We start from the raw sequence: 20349 nt of genomic DNA on the forward strand, positions 1-20349 counted from the left end.
GCTAGTTAGCATCGGCTAGTTAGCATCGGCTAGTTAGCAGTTGACTCACCAAGTCCTGGACGACACTCGGACACAACACAAACCCAGGGCCCGGAGGAGGACCAGACCAACAAAACACTCAGCTTGGATAAAGAAAGAACCAACTGTAGCTCGCTGCCATTTCAAAGCAGAATCTTCTATCTCTCGTTCCAGCGGCTTCTCTCAAGCGTCTGCCTGGCGTTCTGAAACCGGGCTGCTTCTGGGACGTCCTCCCTCTCGAGCAAGGCAGCTGATTGGCTAATCGGCACTGCACGCGCTGCGTTCATGAAATAGCAATCTGAACCAACAATATGAATATGAATTTATCGGTACCATGAATTACTTATCTGCGGTTTACTATTTATTTGCAAAATTAATAATTATGATTATTTATTATTGTAAACTACTAATAAGACACGTTAGCCCCCTAGCTAACGGGTCTGACCCTTTAGCCGAGAGGTTAGTAACGTCGCCTTGTGGTGCAGTACACCACAAGGCGACATCATTATTAATTTTGTCTTAATGACATTGAGAGAGAGGTCGTTATCATGGCACCATATGGTTAAATCTTCCACTTCCCTCCTATAGGCCGTCTCATCACTGTCACTTATTACTCCAATCACTGTGGTGTCATCTGTGAATTCAATGATGCTGTTGTTGTCATGTTTGGCTACACAGTCGTGTGTAAACAGACCGTACATTAGGGGGCCTAGACATCAGCCCTGAGGTGTGCCAGTCTGAAGAACTAATGTGGATGATTATGTTTTACCTATTCTCACAGTCTTGGACGGGCCTCTCAGGAAATCAAATGAGCAATTAAAGATAGAGTTGCCCAGACCAAGACCTCTGAGTTTCAACACCAGTTTGGATGGTACAATGATATTGAAAGCAGAGCTGTAATCAATAACTTTGTCTAAAACTTCATGGAGATGGTTTCACATAAACCCTTCATGTAACAATTGTTACATTACATGAACATTTGACTGGTTCACTACAAATCTTTAAGATTAGTTCTGAAGTTGGTTGGAGTTTGGTTTGATAACTCATGTCTTAGTTTGTTTCTGTCCATATAATCCAGACATTTGCAAAAGGCAACATTTTTCTTATAAAAATTTCACAAAAACTTTATGCACAGTGTTGACTGTACTTTTTTTTAAATGTCCATGTTATTCACAACATATTGCACTTGGTTCACATCCACTCAAGTAAAAACAGACAACCTACTCTACTACTTTCGGCTGCTCCCGTTAGGGGTCGCCACAGCGGATCATCCGTTTCCATTTCTTCCTGTCTTCTGCGTCTTCCTCTGTCACATCAGCCACCTGCATGTCTTCCCTCACCACATCCATAAACCTCCTCTTTGGCCTTCCTCTTCTCCTCTTCCCTGGCAGCTCCATATTCAGCATCCTTCTCCCAATATACTCAGCATCTCTCCTCCACACATGTCCAAGCCATCTCAATCTTGCCTCTCTTGCTTTGTCTCCAAACCGTCCAACCTGAGCGGTCCCTCTAATATAATCGTTCCTAATCCTGTCCTTCTTCGTTACTCCCAGTGAAAATCTTAGCATCTTCAACTCTGCCACCTCCAGCTCCGCCTCCTGTCTTTTCGTCAGTGCCACTGTCTCCAAACCATATAACATAGCTGGTCTCACAACCATCTTGTAAACTTTCCCTTTAACTCTTGCTGGTACCCTTCTGTCGCAAATCACTCCTGACACACTTCTCCACCCACTCCAACCTGCCTGCACTCTCTTTTTCACCTCTCTACTGCACTCCCCGTTACTTTGGACAGTTGACCCCAAGTATTTAAACTCAGATGCCTTTGTCACCTCCACTCCTTGCATCCTGACCATTCCACTGTCCTCTCTCTCATTCACGCATAGGTATTCCGTCTTGCTCCTACTGACTTTCATTCCTCTTCTCTCTAGTGCATACCTCCACCTCTCCAGGCTCTCCTCGACCTGCACCCTACTCTCGCTACAGATCACAATGTCATCCGCGAACATCATCGTCCATGGAGACTCCTGCCTGATCTTGTCCGTCAACCTGTCCATCACCATTGCAAACAAGAAAGGGCTAAGAGCCGATCCTTGATGTAATCCCACCTCCACCTTGAACCCATCTGTCATTCCAACCGCACACCTCACCATTGTCACACTTCCCTCATACGTATCCTGCACCACTCCTACATACTTCTCTGCAACTCCTGACTTCCTCATACAATACCACACCTCCTCTCTCGGCACTCTGTCATAAGCTTTCTCTAAATCTACAAAGACACAATGCAACTCTTTCTGGCCTTCTCTATACTTCTCAATCAACATTCTCAAAGCAAACATCGCATCTGTGGTGCTCTTTCGTGGCATGAAACCATACTGCTGCTCGCTGATCGTCACCTCTCCTCTTAACCTAGCTTCTATTACTCTTTCCCAAATCTTCATGCTGTGGCTGATCAACTTTATACCTCTGTAGTTGTTACAGTTCTGCACATCGCCCTTGTTCTTGAAAATCGGTACCAGTATGCTTCTTCTCCACTCCTCAGGCATCCTCTCACTTTCCAGGATTGTGTTAAACAATCTAGTTAGAAACTCCACTGCCATCTCTCCTAAACATCTCCATGCCTCCACAGGTATGTCATCAGGACCAACTGCCTTTCCATTCTTCATCCTCTTCATAGCTGCCCTCACTTCCTCCTTGCTAATCCGCTGAACTTCCTGATTCACTATCCCTACATCATCCAACCTTCTCTCTCTCTCATTTTCTTCATTCATCAGCCCCTCAAAGTATTCCTTCCACCTTCTTAGCACACTCTCCTCGCTTGTCAGCACATTTCCATCTCTATCCTTGATCGCCCTAACTTGCTGCACATCCTTTGCAGCTTGGTCCCTCTGTCTAGCCAATCGGTACAAGTCCTTTTCTCCTTCCTTAGTGTCTAACCTGTCATACAACTCACCATACGCCTTTTCCTTTGCCTTTGCCACCTCTCTCTTTGCTTTACGCTGCATCTCCTTGTACTCCTGTCTACTTTCTTCATCTCTCTGACTATCCCACTTCTTCTTTGCCAACCTTTTCCTCTGTATAATTTGCTGTACTTCCTCATTCCACCACCAAGTCTCCTTGTCTTCCTTCCTCTGTCCTGATGACATACCAAGTACCTTCCTAGCTGTCTCCCTCACTATTTCTGCAGTGGTTTTCCAGCCATCTGGCAACTCTTCACTACCACCCAGTGCCTGTCTTAACTCCTGCCTGAACTCCACACAACCGTCTTCCTTCTTCAACTTCCACCATTTAATCTTCGGCTGTGTCTTCACTCGCTTCCTCTTCTTGGTCTCCAAAGTCATCCTACAGACCACCATCCGATGCTGCCTGGCTACGCTCTCCCCTGTCACCACCTTGCAGTCTCCAATCCCTTTTAGATGGTGCCTTCTACATAAGATATAGTCCACCTGTGTGCACTTTCCTCCACTCTTGTACGTCACCCTGTGTTCCTCCCTCTTCTTGAAATATGTATTCACCACAGCCATTTCCATCCTTTTCGCAAAATCGACCACCATCTGTCCTTCCACATTTCTCTTCTTGACTCCATACTTTCCCATCACCTCCTCATCACCTCTGTTCCCTTCACCAACATGTCCAGTAAAAACAGACAACCAAACAACCCAATTCATGACTTAAAAAGATAGGTAGACAAATGTTTGTTGCAACTGTAGAAGTTGAATAATAAGACGTGTTCATTGTTTTAAAGGCAATTCCCCTCAACAGGAATATGATCTAAAATGTGTTTACTGTCTGAACCTGTCAGCAAGCCCCTCCTTCAAATCTACCATGTTAGTGTTGGAGCTAAAACAAGGTTCCACAGTGAGACACAGGAAGTCCTCTCTGGTCACTGGAGCTCATAGTTACTGAACAGAAGAGCTATGAGCTTCCTGCTCATCTCACTGCTGTTGGCTGCTATGTGCTTTGGTAGGACACAACTCTTTGTTTGCTTGTTATTAATCTGAACTTTGTCTTGTTGATTCTTTTCCTCACACTGACACCATCTGTTGTTGTCCCACAGAATGCAGAGCTCAAAAAGACAACGTGCTCCAACCCAAAGGAGATGTGACTGTTAGTGAGGGAGAGACAGTAACACTGGACTGTCACTATAACACCAGTGCATCAAGTGCATCTCTTTACTGGTACAGACAGGCTGCAGACGACAAGCCCACATTCATTCTGAGCCGCTCTACTTTTGGATCAGGGGACACAGCGGACGGGTTCAAGGAAAGATTTGATTCCAGCCTGGATTCCAGCTCAAGATCAGTTCCTCTGAAGATCCAGAGTCTGCAGCTGTCTGACTCTGCTGTGTACTACTGTGCTCTGAGGCCCACAGTGACAGGAAACTGCAAGACGTACTACAAAAACCTTAGAGTGTCTATCAAGAATCCAGAGACAACGCAACGATAAACCAGATCCACTAGAGGGCAGTATTCACATTTTAAAGTCATTGGTTCTTGTTGAAGATAAACACATTGGACAGTTTGACAAGCCAGCTTCCTATAACTGCTGATTTGTCCAATGTTTCAATCCAACATTCAAAAACATTTGATTCTGCATTGAAACGTTAAACTGTGTTGATAAAGAAAATTATTTATGTCATATGTGGTTTTGTTTAACAAATGGTACATTCCTGTATCGTACTCTAGTGTTAGAAGAAAAATAACTGTAAATGCCATACGGTCTCACATAAAAAAAAAAAACCCGAAAAAACTAGGTGACTAAAGGAGAAAAAGGCCCATTTAAAGGTAATACAAAATATTAACTTATAATTTGCTATTCAATTCATTAAAGATTAGATTAACCTTAAACCAGGATATCTTGATTGTTTTATTTGTATATTCTTGCTAAACCGATCTGGCCAGTGAATTGTAATGAGCAATCAAAGGGAGAGATCAGGACCTAAACTCGAAGGCCTCACACAGGAAGGCAAGGCCTTCACGAGATACTGTACTGAATGAAGGATGGGTTTTGTTTTCAAGTGACTGGTGAGTCCTACTCTATTAATTATCTATAGAGTTGATTAAGATTGTTGTTGACAATGCTCAAATTTGTAGCTACGAGATTTATCACCTAATTTTTGCAACATGCAGTACAGACTTCTGTACGTGACTGATGATTTACACCCCACATTTCCCTCCCAGAGCCTTTGTTTCCGCCTACAGTGGAACCCCACAGTATTGTTTTGTCCGATAGCTCCCCCCACTGGCCTCATCTGTCATTAACCCTCTTACCAGGAGTTTTCCCCATACAGACTACTATTAGGCACCGAGCCTCTTATCCACACGACATATTACGACTTGACCTGGATGTGGACCACAGTGTGCTAACTCCACTAGTTAAATCAGGTGTTTATACGTGCAAAACCTGTCAGAAGTTTGCCCTCTACAATATCCGATCTATTACCAACAAAGCCCCTCAGGTCAATAACGCCATCACAGAGCACAAACTGGACTATTTATGTCTGACGGAAACCTGCCAGTCACAGAATGACTTTCTACAGCTAAATTAAACAAATGTGTTTAATATCCAAACCTTGGTCTTCGGGCAGAGGAGGCGGCCTTGTGCAGATTTATTGTGATAGTATAAAACCAACACCACTCTCTCTACTTGATCACTCTTCCTTTGAACTGCTGGCTGTTAAGCTCTATGGACCTTCACCCACCATTGTTGCTGCTCTCTACAGACCGCCTAAGGCATCGGATATTTTTATCATTGAACGCTCAACAGTTTTAACCACCCTTAGTACAATGTCTCCCTATATAATCCTAATGGTGGATTTAAATATTAATTTTCACAACACTGACAAGATATTCACCACATGTTTTAACGTGATGTTAGATTGCTTTGATCTAATGAAATATGGCAACTTTGCAACCCACACCAAGGGTCATATCTTTGACTTGGTTTGCTGTTCCGGCATCGCACCATATAACATCACCTCTGCTGAACTACCCACCTCCTGTCCTTCGGAAGAGATTTTAAACTGAGGTCCTGACTCACTGTGGTCATTAAAGATCCCATGGCACTTATCGGAAGAGTAGGGTTCCTCGGGGTCCTGGCAAAATTCCCAAACTGGCTCTTTATCTGGCCACCTAATCACCCCCCCATGTAATTGACTGAATGATTCCTCCCTCTCCTGCTCAAGCTGGTCAGTAGAGGCACCTGATAAGGAGATCCTTTCTCTCCACTGTTTTTGTCTCTGTCATGGTTGATGAGACTTATCGATATCGGGTCATGTTCAGAAACCATTTAATAATTATAATGATTAATCTTATTCATAGTCATGCTGTTGAGATCAACACATTTATCATTTCTTAAAATGTAATAATACCATTGTTTCTATTTTTTCTGAGTAAATAGAACAAAGAGATGATACATCATGACAATCGTTTCTAAACCTCCATCTCCATAAAAGTAAACAGACCAAGACAAGGGGAGGAGTTAGAGAACTGAATGTCAAAGACTTCATGTTGGAACTGAAGAGGTGCTGAGTTATTTTCACTTGGTGATTCAACACACTTCAGTCATGATGTTACTCCATTTAATCTGGCTGATGATATGTACATTTCAACCTGGTAAATATGAAGTGGAAGAACATACATCATAATATTATCCATAAGGTATTTCCATGAACTATTGTGTTTGTAAAAACCCATGTGTCTATCTAGGGCTCTCTGAGGATTCAGTTACACCATTTCATGATAGTATTCTGGCTTTGGAAGGAGACAGGGTCACTCTCTCCTGCAACTACTCTGTCTCTACAGAGAACCTCTACTGGTATCGACAGTACTCCAGCTCACCTCCACAGCTTCTCATCACGGACTATTCAGAGAAAGTACCAGGGTTGACTCTTAAGCATGAGAGAGAAAGAAAAGCGTTTCATCTGGAGATGTCCTCTGCTGCAGTGACAGACTCTGCTGTGTACTACTGTGCTGTGAGGCCCACAGTGACAGGAAACCCAGTCACTGTACAAAAACCTGACCGTGTCTGACAGAACATTTACACACTTCAGCTGCTTCTGTCATTTAACAGCAGAACAATCAAGTAGAGTTTTCATACCCACATAATGAAAATAATGTATCAGAGTTCATAACTGGACTAATGTTTTGCCCTTTGTTAAAATACAACCATCTTTATATTTAAGTTTAACTAAATATAACTTCTTGTTCATTCAGTGGAATTGGATTAGTGTTTTCTTTCCCTCATCTATGTATTTTGTTACTATAACTGTGGATGAGATGTGGTCATGGCTTTGATGCATCTTCAGGACACCATCAGGATACTATTTGACAATGTTCCTGATAAATGTTTCTCATTAACTTGATAGAGACGGTTGGACCTCCACCTTCCTATGACATTAGTTACATCACATGAATGACTGACTTCAAGCCTTTAACTTTAGTTTTCATGTTGGCTGGAGCCTGGTTTCAGGACTCATATCTTTGTTTACTTGTTGTCATTTAGTCCATTCAGGTTCTTCATAGTGATGAAGAGTCATGTAGAGCTGAGTGGAATCACAGCTGAATCCTCAGAGATACACTGAGATGCTAAAAGTTCTTCAAATTATGAAAACAGATCAACAGTCTGAGGATGAGTTTAGGTTTCAGCCATCTACAATTAAAATGATGAGGGAAAAACAAACCTTTATTTCTTTCCAAATACTCCATCAACTTTGCTGTGATTCCATCAGTTTATTAGCACATCACACCCACACTCTTTAATGAAGCAGGATGAATGTACTTTTGCAAAATAACGATTTCTGCATTGTTATTATCAATGTTATTCATAAGACAATGCAATTATTCTTCAGGTTTTCTCCATAAAAGGCAAAAGAAAAAAAAAACAAAAACAAAAACAAAACAAAACAAAAGCAAAAACAAAATCCAAATAATAAATAGCTCAAATTTTAAATATTTGAATATTAAATGTCTTTCATTTTCAAAGATGAACCAAAATGGATTCAACTTTATACGAATCACATAAATAATATTAACATAACACTTGTTCATTGTTTTAAAGACAATTCCCCTCAACAGGAATATGATGTAAAATGTGTAAACAGAACGTATGTTAGGGGACCTAGACATCAGCCCTGAGGTGTGCCAGTCTGAAGAGCTAATGTGGATGAATCTGTTTTAGCTATTCTCACAGTCTTGGGCGTGTATCTCAGGAAATCAAATGACCAATTACAGATAGAGTTTCCCAGACCAAGAACTCTGAGTTACCACACCAGTTTAGTTGGTACAGTTGTATTGAAAGCAGAGCTATAATCAATAAACCACATTCTGACATAGGTATCCATGCTGATGTAACCTGCACTTTGTGTTCGGCCGTCGTCTCCCTACACGCCCTGGGACTCTGCGTTGTGTTTGTTGTAGTATGATGTTTGCGTGGAAAAGGAAGGAGGCGGAGGCTTGGGATCGTGGCTGAGACCTGGACACTTTACTGGCACTCGCTTACACTTCACCTCTCATCAATCAGCTGGCCGCTGGCCTCATCATACTCACAGCTTCCGGCAGACAAACAAAAAACATTTCTTTCTTTCTCAATAAAATTAAAATAAAAAGTGCAAATAAACACATCTCATATCAAAATGCTACCTTATGGCAAAACCACAGCAAATGTCATCCATTATAAATTAAATAAGGCACTTATTACCCATAAAATTAAACAAAAAAACCATGGATAATCTGCTCAAATAATACTGCATCCTGCGTTATATGCCATACTAATGCTCAACAGGCTAGCCAACACTTTTTGTCACATTTCTCTTGCCAAATACAATGTTCGACATCAAACTTTAACTAGGTTATAAGCAAACTTGTCTATTAACACCACAGAATAAACAGTTAGACAATATGTGCGATATAAATCAATATTTTTATGATAATGCAGACCGCCAGTAACACTGCTCACCTTCCGGCAGACAAACAAAAAACATTTGATCAACGTAGCCTTTTGCCCAGGACAAGAACTAGGGGTACGGTGTTGCAAGAGGGACAAACATCGCCATTTGCGGCATTCCCAGGGGAACATACAGCGTAACAGTGCCACCCTGTGGCGGATTTACATTACTACCTTACACTGACATAGATCCTTCTGTCATTTAACATAAGATTCATCAAATAAGGTTTCATATATAAATAATGACAATATTGTATCAGCGGTAATAATCAGTTTGATGTATTTGCCCTTTGTAAAAATACGCGACGACCCATTTTAAAATTTCACAAAACTTTATGACTTGTTCAATCAGAGGAGGTGGATAACTTTGTCGACAGCTTTATGGACATGGTTTCACATAAACCCTTCATGTAACAATAGTTACATTACATGAACATTTGACTGGTTGACTACAAATCTTTAAGATTAGTTGTGATGTTGGTTGGAGTTTGGTTTGATAACTCATGTCTTAGTTCCCTCTTCATTTATGTCCGTTTGTTTCTGTCCAGATAATCCCGACATTTGCAAAAGGCAGCATTTTTCTTATAAAAATTTCACAACAACTTTATGCACAGTGTTGACTGTACTTTTTTTTAAATGTCCATGTTATTCACAACATATTGCACTTAGTTCACATCCACTCAAGTAAAAACAGACAACCAAACAACCCAATTCATGACTTAAAAAGATAGGTAGACAAATGTTTGATGCAACTGTAGAAGTTGAATAATAAGACGTGTTCATTGTTTTAAAGGCAATTCCCCTCAACAGCAATATGATCTAAAATGTGTTTTACTGTCTGAACCTGTCAACAAGCCCCTCCTTCAAATCTACCATCTTAGTGTTGGAGCTAAAACAAGGTTCCACAGTAAGACACAGGAAGTCCTCTCTGGTCACTGGAGCTCATAGTTACTGAACAGAAGAGCTACGAGCTTCCTGCTCATCTCACTGCTGTTGGCTGCTATGTGCTTTGGTAGGACACAACTCTTTGTTTGCTTGTTATTAATCTGAACTTTGTCTTGTTGATTCTTTTCCTCACACTGACACCGTCTGTTGTTGTCCCACAGAATGCAGAGCTCAAAAAGACAACGTGCTCCAACCCAAAGGAGATGTGACTGTTGGTGAGGGAGAGACAGTAACACTGGACTGTCACTATAACACCAGTGACCCAAATCCATATCTTTTCTGGTACAGACAGGCTGCAGACGACAAGCCCACATTCATTCTGAGCCGCTCTACTTTTGGATCAGGGGACACAGCGGACGGGTTCAAGGAGAGATTTGATTCGAGCCTGGATTCCAGCTCAAGATCAGTTTCTCTGAAGATCCAGAGTCTGCAGCTGTCTGACTCTGCTGTGTACTACTGTGCTCTGAGGCCCACAGTGACAGGAAACTGCAAGACGTACTACAAAAACCTTTAGAGTGTATATCAAGAATCCAGAGACAACGCAACGATAAACCAGATCCACTAGAGGGCAGTATTCACATTTTAAAGTCTTTGGTTCTTGTTGAAGAAAAACACATTGGACAGTTTGACAAGCCAGCTTCCTACAACTGCTGATTTGTCCAAATGTGTCAATCCAACATTCAAAAACATTTTATTCTGCATTGAAACGTTAAACTGTCTTGATAAAGAAAAGTATGAATGTCTTCTGTAGATTCGTTTAACAAATTCTGCATTGTATTCTAGTCTTAGAAGAAAAATAACTTGATGGAAGTCAGAGCTTGGTGGTTCCTTGATGGAAGCGAGACTGCTTGACTAATCCATGGGACAAGTAGCAGTGTGTATGGTGACAGGTGAGTGGTGGTGTTTAGTCCTGCTTATTTAACAGCTATTCTTTCAAGACTCATTATTTTAGCTCCCTGTCTTACTTTTGAACACGCATACAAAACATGGTGTTCCCTGGTCGTCACTATAAACCGTTCACCACTGTGATGAGAGTCATCACTTCTGTTCACTTGACAGTGAGGAGTTCCACCAGGGGGAGTTAGTGCGTGGGAGGATCACGCTAATCCCCCCCGACCAGGCGCCCCGATCGACCAGAGGGGGCGCTAGTGCAGCGACCAGGACACATACCCACATCCGGCTTCCCACTCGCAGACACGGCCAATTGTGTCTGTAGGGAGCAAGCCGGAGGTAACACGGGGACTCGAACCGGCGATCCCCGTGTTGCTAAGCAACGGAATAGTCCGCTACGCTACCCGGATGCCCTGAGAGTAGTCATTTTAAATGAAGGCTTGATTTGGTTTTAAACCACAATAGTTGGTTTCTACCTTGTCTGTTCTTCACATGGCTTGTGGGCCTGTACGTTCACTGAATGTTGTGCTGGAATGTAACGTGCAATGTCTCTTAGGATGCTTTATTTGTTTGTTTGTTTATTTGTTTCTTCATTTATTTCTTCTTTTAATTTGTAATTTGTGATATTGGGCTATACAAACCAAATTGACTTGACTTGACTGTGCATATTTATCTTTCGCCTGGTCCTCGTGTGAGTCTGCTTGGATGGCCACACGATGGCGCCAGTGTGCATCTCTTGCCCATGTACTGTTCTGTCTCTTGTCTCTGACATACTGCTGCTTGCTGCTTGTGTGTGAGCTTGTGTATGGTCTGGGTAGATTGTGGAACTGAATTGTCCTTCTGGGGGAATAAAGTTGTCTGAATGTGAATCTGAAGTACACAGTGCAGACAAACCTTATGGCTCTGCTGAGAGTGAGCATCAGGTATTTTAAGTACACATTGGGTCAGCACATGTTCAACAGGTTGATTTTACACTTGGCCCAGCAAATGCCCCTATTCATAATGTACCCCCCCACCCCCAAAACAAAAGAAAAAAGAAAAAGAAGAGTGGCTGATAACACTGGAGGGTGAACATTTTCAGCATGATGGGGGAGATGTTGGGGGAGGAGAGGGGGGAGAGTAAGTCAGCAGGTCTGCTGTTTCATCTGATAGTGAAAAAACGTGTGATTCAGTGTAGATATGCAACTGCATCCACTTTGGACATCAGCCGGTTGGTTTCTTCAGTCATGACGTCATCAAAGTGACTTCGTCAGCCTCTGAGACAAAGAGACTGACAGTCTCCTAGATGAATGATGACACGTTTCTCCCATGAAACCTTGTGTCCAGATGAACTGATTCAACTTTTCTGGGATTCTACACCTGGATGATTGAGCAGGCATCAACATATTCATGTGTAGTATTCTAGTTTTAGAAGAAACACAACAATAAATCCCATACTGTCTCACATATAAACCCAACCACAAAGATAAACTACATGATGACAGGAGAAGAAAGCCAACCTGAAGGTAATATAAAATATTTAATGATAATAACTCTATTCTATCAACATTCCTTTAAGGTGAGATTATCCTTAAACCATGATTAATTGATAGTTTTATTTGAATATTCTTGCTAAACCTATCTGGACAGTGACTTGTAATAAGCTGTCAGAGTTGATCCAGTCATTGTTTCCTCTTCAGCAGGAAGTGGAGTTTGACAGACAGGGAAACAGATCAGATCTCTGAAACCAGCACATCTTTAACTAGGTGATTGTTGCTGTGCCACAGTTTCTGTTTGACGTCTGACATCAGCCATGCAGTTCCTCCTACCACTTGTTTTATTCACTGGCTTTACTGGTAAGAAACACTTTGGCAGCTCCGTATTTGTTAAACTATGAATCCCTTTTTAACAGAAAAAACAATGAGATAGATTCAATATATGACATGATTATTGACTTTTTAATCATTTCTTCCCATCTGCAGGTTCCAGTTATCAGCAAACCATCCAGTCCCTCCAAGACAGAGTACATGGTCTGGAAGGTTCCAAAGTTACTCTCTCCTGTAAATACTCCTCAGCAGACTACTTATTTTGGTATCGCCAGGACGCAGGAGAACCACCACAGTTTCTAATATCCTCCTATAAATCAGGTTCATCAATAAACAGAGCAGATACAGAGTCCAGACTGTCTGTTAAAGTGAATGAGACTCAAATGGACGTGGAGATGTCCTCTGCTGCAGTGACAGACTCTGCTGTGTACTACTGTGCTGTGAGGCCCACAGTGACAGGAAACCCAGAGTCACTGTACACAAACCTGACAGTGTCTGACAGAACATTTACACACTTCAGCTGCTTCTGTCCTTTAACAGCTGATCAATCAAGTGGAGTTTTCATACCCACATAATGAAAATAATGTATCAGAGTTCATAACTGGACTAACGTTTTTGGACTTTGTTAAAATGTAGCCGTCTTTATTTTTAAGTTTAATTAAATATAATTTAATGTTATGGAACTGGATTAGTGTTTTCTTTCCCTCCTCTATGTATTTTGTTACTATAACTGTGGATGAGATGTGGTCATGGCTTTGATGCATCTTCAGGACACCATCAGGATACTATTTGACAATGTTCATGATCAATGTTTCTCATTAACTTGATAGAGACGGTTGGACCTCCACCTTCCTATGACATTAGTTACATCACATGAACAACTGACTTCAAGCCTTTAACTTTAGTTTTCATGGTGGCTGGAGTCTGGTTTCAGGACTCATGTCGTTGTTTACTTGTTGTCATTTAGTCCACTCAGGTTCTTCATAGTGATGAAGAGTCATGTAGAGCTGAGTGGAATCACAGCTGAATCCTCAGAGATACACTGAGATGCTAAAAGTTCTTCAAATTATGAAAACAGATCAACAGTCTGAGGAGGATTTTAGGTTTCAGCCATCTACAATTAAAATGATGAGGAAAAACAAACCTTTATTTCTTTCCAAATACTCCATCAGCTTTGCTGTGATTCCATCAGTTCATTAGCACATCACACCCCACACTCTTTAATGACACAGGATGAATGTACTTTTCCAAAATAACGATTTCTGCATTTTTGTTTATTGTCAATGTTATTCATAACACAATGCAATTCTTCTTCAGTTTTTCTCCATAAAAGTAAAAAAAAAAACATGAACAAATAGTAAAAATCTCCAATATTAAATGTGTGATTCATTTGCAAAGACGAACAAAGATGAAATCACTCAAATAATAATAACGTAACACTTGTTCATTGTTTTAAAGACAATTCCCCTCAGCAGGAATATGATGTAAAATGTGTTGTACTGTCTGAATCTGTCAGCAGCAGTAATAACAGGGGATTGGTCATCAGCCCTGTCACTCTGAACAAGCCCCTCCTTCAAATCTACCACTTAGTGTTGGAGCTAAAACCAGGTTCTACAGTGAGACACAGGAAGTCCTCTCTGGTCACTGGAGCTCATAGTTACTGAACAGAAGAGCTATGAGCTTCCTGCTCATCTCACTGCTGTTGGCTGCTATGTGCTTTGGTAGGACACAACTCTTGGTTTGCTTGTTATTAATCTAAACTTTGTCTTGTTGATTCTTTTCCTCACACTGACACCGTCTGTTGTTGTCCCACAGAATGCAGAGCTCAAAAAGACAACGTGCTCCAACCCAAAGGAGATGTGACTGTTAGTGAGGGAGAGACAGTAACACTGGACTGTCACTATAACACCAGTGGCTCAAATACATATCTTTACTGGTACAGACAGGCTGCAGACCACAAGCCCACATTCATTCTGAGCCGCTCTAGGTTTGGATCAGGGAACACAGCGGACGGGTTCAAGGAGAGATTGGATTCCAGCCTGGATTCCAGCTCAAGATCAGTTCCTCTGAAGATCCAGAGTCTGCAGCTGTCTGACTCTGCTGTGTACTACTGTGCTCTGAGGCCCACAGTGACAGGAAACTGCAAAACGTACTACAAAAACCTTTAGAGAGTCTATCAAGAATCCAGAGACAGCGCAATGATAATCCAGATCCACTAGAGGGCAGTATTCACATTTTAAAGACTTTGGTTCCTTGCTGAAGAAAAACACCTTGGACAGTTTGACAAGCCAGCTTCCTACAACTGCTGATTTGTCCAATGTGTCAATACAACATTCAAAAACATTTTATTCTGCATTGAAACGTTAAACTGTGTTGATAAAGAAAAGTATGAATGTCTTCTGTAGATTCGTTTAACAAATTCTGCATTGTATTCTAGTGTTAGAAGAAAAATAACTTGATGGAAGTCAGAGCTTGGTGGTTCCTTGATGGAAGCGAGACTGCTTGACTAATCCATGGGACAAGTAGCAGTGTGTATGGTGACAGGTGAGTGGTGGTGTTTAGTCCTGCTTATTTAACAGCTATTCTTTCAAGACTCATTATTTTAGCTCCCTGTCTTACTTTTGAACCCGCATACAAAACATGGTGTTCCCTGGTCGTCACTATAAATCGTTCACCACTGTGATGAGAGTCATCACTTCTGTTCACTTGACAGTGAGGAGTTCCACCAGGGGGAGTTAGTGCGTGGGAGGATCACGCTAATCCCCCCCCCCCCCGACCAGGCGCCCCGATCGACCAGAGGAGGCGCTAGTGCAGCGACCAGGACACATACCCACATCCGGCTTCCCACTCGCAGATACGGCCAATTGTGTCTGTAGGGAGCAAGCCAGAGGTAACACGGGGACTCGATCCGGCGATCCCCGTGTTGCTAAGCAACGGAATAGTCCGCTACGCTACCCGGACGCCCCGAGAGTAGTCATTTTAAATGAAGGCTTTATTTGGTTTTAAACCACAATAGTTGGTTTCTACCTTGTCTGTTCTTCACATGGCTTGTGGGCCTGTACGTTCACTGAATGTTGTGCTGGAATGTAACGTGCAATGTATCTTAGGATGCTCTATTTATTTATTTGTTTGTTTGTTTCTTCATTTATTTCTTCTTTTAATTTGTAATTTGTGATATTGGGCTATACAAACCAAATTGACTTGACTGTGCATTTTTATCTTTCGCCTGGTCCTCGTGTGAGTCTGCTTGGATGGCCACACGATGGCGCCAGTGTGCATCTCTTGCCCATGTACTGTTCTGTCTCTTGTCTCTGACATACTGCTGCTTGCTGCTTGTGTGTGAGCTTGTGTATGGTCTGGGTAGATTGTGGAACTGAATTGTCCTTCTGGGAGAAATAAAGTTGTCTGAATGTGAATCTGAAGTACACAGTGCAGACAAACCTTATGGCTCTGCTGAGAGTGAGCATCAGGTATTTTAAGTACACATTGGGTCAGCACATGTTCAACAGGTTGATTTTACACTTGGCCCAGCAAATGCCCCCATTCATAATGTACCCCCCCACCCCCAAAACAAAAGAAAAAAGAAAAAGAAGAGTGGCTGATAACACTGGAGGGTGAACATTTTCAGCATGATGGGGGAGATGTTGGGGGAGGAGAGGGAGGAGAGTAAGTCAGCAGATCTGCTGTTTCATCTGATAGTGAAAAAACGTGTGATTTAGTGTAGATATGCAACTGCATCCACTTTGGACATCAGCCGGTTGGTTTCTTCAGCCATGACGTCATCAAAGTGACTTCGTCAGCCTCTGAGACAAAGAGACTGACAGTCTCCTAGATGAATGATGACACGTTTCTCCCATGAAACCTTGTGTCCAGATGAACTGATTCAACTTTTCTGGGATTCTACACCTGGATGATTGAGCAGGCATCAACATATTCATGTGTAGTATTCTAGTTTTAGAAGAAACACAACAATAAATCCCATACTGTCTCACATATAAACCCAACCACAAAAGATAAACTACATGATGACAGGAGAAGAAAGACAACCTGAAGGTAATATAAAATATTTAATAATAATAACTCTATTCTATCAACATTCCTTAAAGATTAGATTATCCTTAAACCATCATTAATTGATTGTTTTATTTGAATATCCTTGCTAAACCTATCTGGAGAGTGGATTGTAATAAGCTGTCAGAGTTGATCCAGTCATTGTTTCCTCTTCAGCAGGAAGTGGAGTTTGACAGACAGGGAAACAGATCAGATCTCTGAAACCAGCACATCTTTAACTAGGTGATTGTTGCTGTGCCACAGTTTCTGTTTGACGTCTGACATCAGCCATGCAGTTCCTCCTACCACTTGTTTTATTCACTGGCTTTACTGGTAAGAAACACTTTGGCAGCTCAGTATTTGTTAAACTATGAATCCCTTTTTAACAGAAAAAACAATGAGATAGATTCAATATATGACATGATTATTGACTTTTTAATCATTTCTTCCCATCTGCAGGTTCCAGTTATCAGCAAACCATCCAGTCCCTCCAAGACAGAGTACATGGTCTAGAAGGTGCCAAAGTTACTCTCTCCTGTAAATACTCCTCAGCAGACTACTTATTTTGGTATCGCCAGGACGCAGGAGAACCACCACAGTTTCTAATATCCTCCACTAGATCAGGTTCAATAATGAACAGAGCAGATACAAACTCCAGACTGTCTGTTAAAGTGAATGAGACTCAAATGGAAGTGGAGATGTCCTCTGCTGCAGTGACAGACTCTGCTGTGTACTACTGTGCTGTGAGGCCCACAGTGACAGGAAACCCAGAGTCACTGTACACAAACCTGACAGTGTCTGACAGAACATTTACACACTTCAGCTGCTTCTGTCATTTAACAGCAGAACAATCAAGTAGAGTTTTCATACCCACATAATGAAAATAATGTATCAGAGTTCATAACTGGACTAATGTATTTGCACTTTGTGCAAATAAAGTTATCTTTATATTTAAGTTTAATTAAATATAACTTCTTGTTCATTCGGTTGGAACTGGATTAGTGTTTTCTTTCCCTCCTCTATGTATTTTGTTACTATAACTGTGGATGAGATGTGGTCATGGCTTTGATGCATCTTCAGGACACCATCAGCATACTATTTGACAATGTTCATGATCAATGTTTCTCATTAACTTGATAGAGACGGTTGGACCTCCACCTTCCTATGACATTAGTTACATCACATGAATGACTGACTTCAAGCCTTTAACTTTAGTTTTCATGTTGGCTGGAGTCTGGTTTCAGGACTCATATCTTTGTTTACTTGTCATTTAGTCCACTCAGGTTCTTCATAGTGATGAAGAGTCATGTAGAGCTGAGTGGAATCACAGCTGAATCCTCAGAGATACACTGAGATGCTAAAAGTTCTTCAAATTATGAAAACAGATCAACAGTCTGAGGATGATTTTAGTGTTCAGACATCTACAATTAAAATGATGAGGGAAAAACAAACCTTCATTTCTTTCCAAACACTCCATCAACTTTGCTGTGATTCCATCAGTTTATTAGCACATCACACCCCACACTCTAAAATGAAACAGGATGAATGTACCTTTCCAAAACAATGAATTCTGCATTTGTTTATTGTCAATGTTTTTCATAACACGATGCAATTCTTCTTCAGGTTTTCTCCATAAAAGACAAACTAGCAAAAAAAAAATCTATATAATAAATATCTCTAATATTAAATGTGTGATTCATTAGCAAGGATTCATCAGCATGCATTCAACTGTACATAAATCACACAAATAATAATAACATAACACTTGTTCATTGTTTTAAAGAACATTCCCCTCAACATGAATATGATGTACAATGTGTTGTACTGTCTGAACCTGTCAGCAGCAATAATAACAGGGGATTGGTCATCAGCCCTGTCACTCTGAACAAGCCCGCCTTCAAATCTACCACTTAGTGTTGGAGCTAAAACAAGGTTCCACAGTGAGACACAGGAAGTCCTCTCTGGTCACTGGAGCTCATAGTTACTGAACAGAAGAGCTATGAGCTTCCTGCTCATCTCACTGCTGTTGGCTGCTATGTGCTTTGGTAGGACACAACTCTTTGTTTGCTTGTTATTAATCTGAACTTTGTCTTGTTGATTCTTTTCCTCACACTGACACCGTCTGTTGTTGTCCCGCAGAATGCAGAGCTCAAAAAGACAACGTGCTCCAACCCAAAGGAGGTGTGACTGTTAGTGAGGGAGAGACAGTAACACTGGACTGTCACTATAACACCAGTGGCTCAGGTCCATATCTTTACTGGTACAGACAGGCTGCAGACGACAAGCCCACATTCATTCTTAGCCGCTCTACTTTTGGATCAGGGGACACAGCGGACGGGTTCAAGGAGAGATTTGATTCCAGCCTGGATTCCAGCTCAAGATCAGTTCCTCTGAAGATCCAGAGTCTGCAGCTGTCTGACTCTGCTGTGTACTACTGTGCTCTGAGGCCCACAGTGACAGGAAACTGCAAAACCTACTACAAAAACCTTTCGAGCGTCTATCAAGAATCCAGGGACAAAGCAACGATAAACCAGATCCACTAGAGGGCAGTATTCACATTTTAAAGTCATTGGTTCCTTGCTGAAGAAAAACACATTGGACAATTTGACAAGTCAGTTTCCTACAACTGCTGATTTGTCCAATGTGTCAATCCAACATTCAAAAACATTTGATTCTGCATTGAAACGTTAAACTGTCTTGATAAAGAAAAGTATGAATGTCTTCTGTAGATTCGTTTAACAAATTCTGCATTGTATTCTAGTCTTAGAAGAAAAATAACTTGATGGAAGTCAGAGCTTGGTGGTTCCTTGACGGAAGCGAGACTGCTTGACTAATCCATGGGACAAGTAGCAGTGTGTATGGTGACAGGTGAGTGGTGGTGTTTAGTCCTGCTTATTTAACAGCTATTCTTTCAAGACTCATTATTTTAGCTCCCTGTCTTACTTTTGAACCCGCATACAAAACATTGTGTTCCCTGGTCGTCACTATAAACCGTTCACCACTGTGACGAGAGTCATCACTTCTGTTCACTTGACAGTGAGGAGTTCCACCAGGGGGAGTTAGTGCGTGGGAGGATCACGCTAATCCCCCCCCCCCCCAACCAGGCGCCCCGATCGACCAGAGGAGGCGCTAGTGCAGCGACCAGGACACATACCCACATCCGGCTTCCCACTCGCAGACACGGCCAATTGTGTCTGCAGGGAGCAAGCCGGAGGTAACACGGGGACTCGATCCGGCGATCCCCGTGTTGCTAAGCAACGGAATAGTCCGCTACGCTACCCGAACGCCCTGAGAGTAGTCATTTTAAATGAAGGGATTATTTTGTTTAAAACCACAATAGTTGGTTTCTACCTTGTCTGTTCTTCACATGGCTTGTGGGCCTGTACGTTCACTGAATGTTGTGCTGGAATGTAACGTGCAATGTGTCTTAGGATGCTTTATTTATTTGTTTATTTGTTTGTTTGTTTGTTTCCTCATTTATTTCTTCTTTTAATTTGTAATTTGTGATATTGGGCTATACAAACCAAATTGACTTGACTTGACTGTGCATTTTTATCTTTCGCCTGGTCCTCGTGTGAGTCTGCTTGGATGGCCACATGATGGCGCCAGTGTGCATCTCTTGCCCATGTACTGTTCTGTCTCTTGTCTCTGACATACTGCTGCTTGCTGCTTGTGTGTGAGCTTGTGTATGGTCTGG

General features: G+C 41.7%; 4 gene segments (V, D, J or C); all 4 read left to right on the forward strand.

The window, feature by feature from the left end:
- Window positions 1–3962: 3962 nt before the first annotated feature.
- On the forward strand, window positions 3963–4380 carry LOC130124177 (T cell receptor alpha variable 14/delta variable 4-like; the record flags this gene model as incomplete). The annotated part of the segment is given in 2 exon segments: window positions 3963–3981; window positions 4076–4380. Coding segments are annotated over 2 exon segments (324 nt in total), but the record flags the coding sequence as incomplete, so codon positions are not given.
- A 5574-nt stretch (window positions 4381–9954) lies between these two features.
- On the forward strand, window positions 9955–12905 carry LOC130124504 (T cell receptor alpha variable 14/delta variable 4-like; the record flags this gene model as incomplete). The annotated part of the segment is given in 3 exon segments: window positions 9955–9973; window positions 10068–10387; window positions 12759–12905. Coding segments are annotated over 3 exon segments (486 nt in total), but the record flags the coding sequence as incomplete, so codon positions are not given.
- Window positions 12906–14304: 1399 nt separating this feature from the next.
- Window positions 14305–17165, forward strand: LOC130124505 (T cell receptor alpha variable 38-1-like; the record flags this gene model as incomplete). The annotated part of the segment is given in 3 exon segments: window positions 14305–14323; window positions 14418–14737; window positions 17112–17165. Coding segments are annotated over 3 exon segments (393 nt in total), but the record flags the coding sequence as incomplete, so codon positions are not given.
- Window positions 17166–18678: 1513 nt separating this feature from the next.
- On the forward strand, window positions 18679–19195 carry LOC130124506 (T cell receptor alpha variable 18-like; the record flags this gene model as incomplete). The annotated part of the segment is given in 2 exon segments: window positions 18679–18697; window positions 18792–19195. Coding segments are annotated over 2 exon segments (423 nt in total), but the record flags the coding sequence as incomplete, so codon positions are not given.
- Window positions 19196–20349: the final 1154 nt, after the last annotated feature.

Source organism: Lampris incognitus, chromosome 14 (assembly GCF_029633865.1).
Source record: "Lampris incognitus isolate fLamInc1 chromosome 14, fLamInc1.hap2, whole genome shotgun sequence".
NCBI lineage: Eukaryota > Metazoa > Chordata > Actinopteri > Lampriformes > Lampridae > Lampris > Lampris incognitus.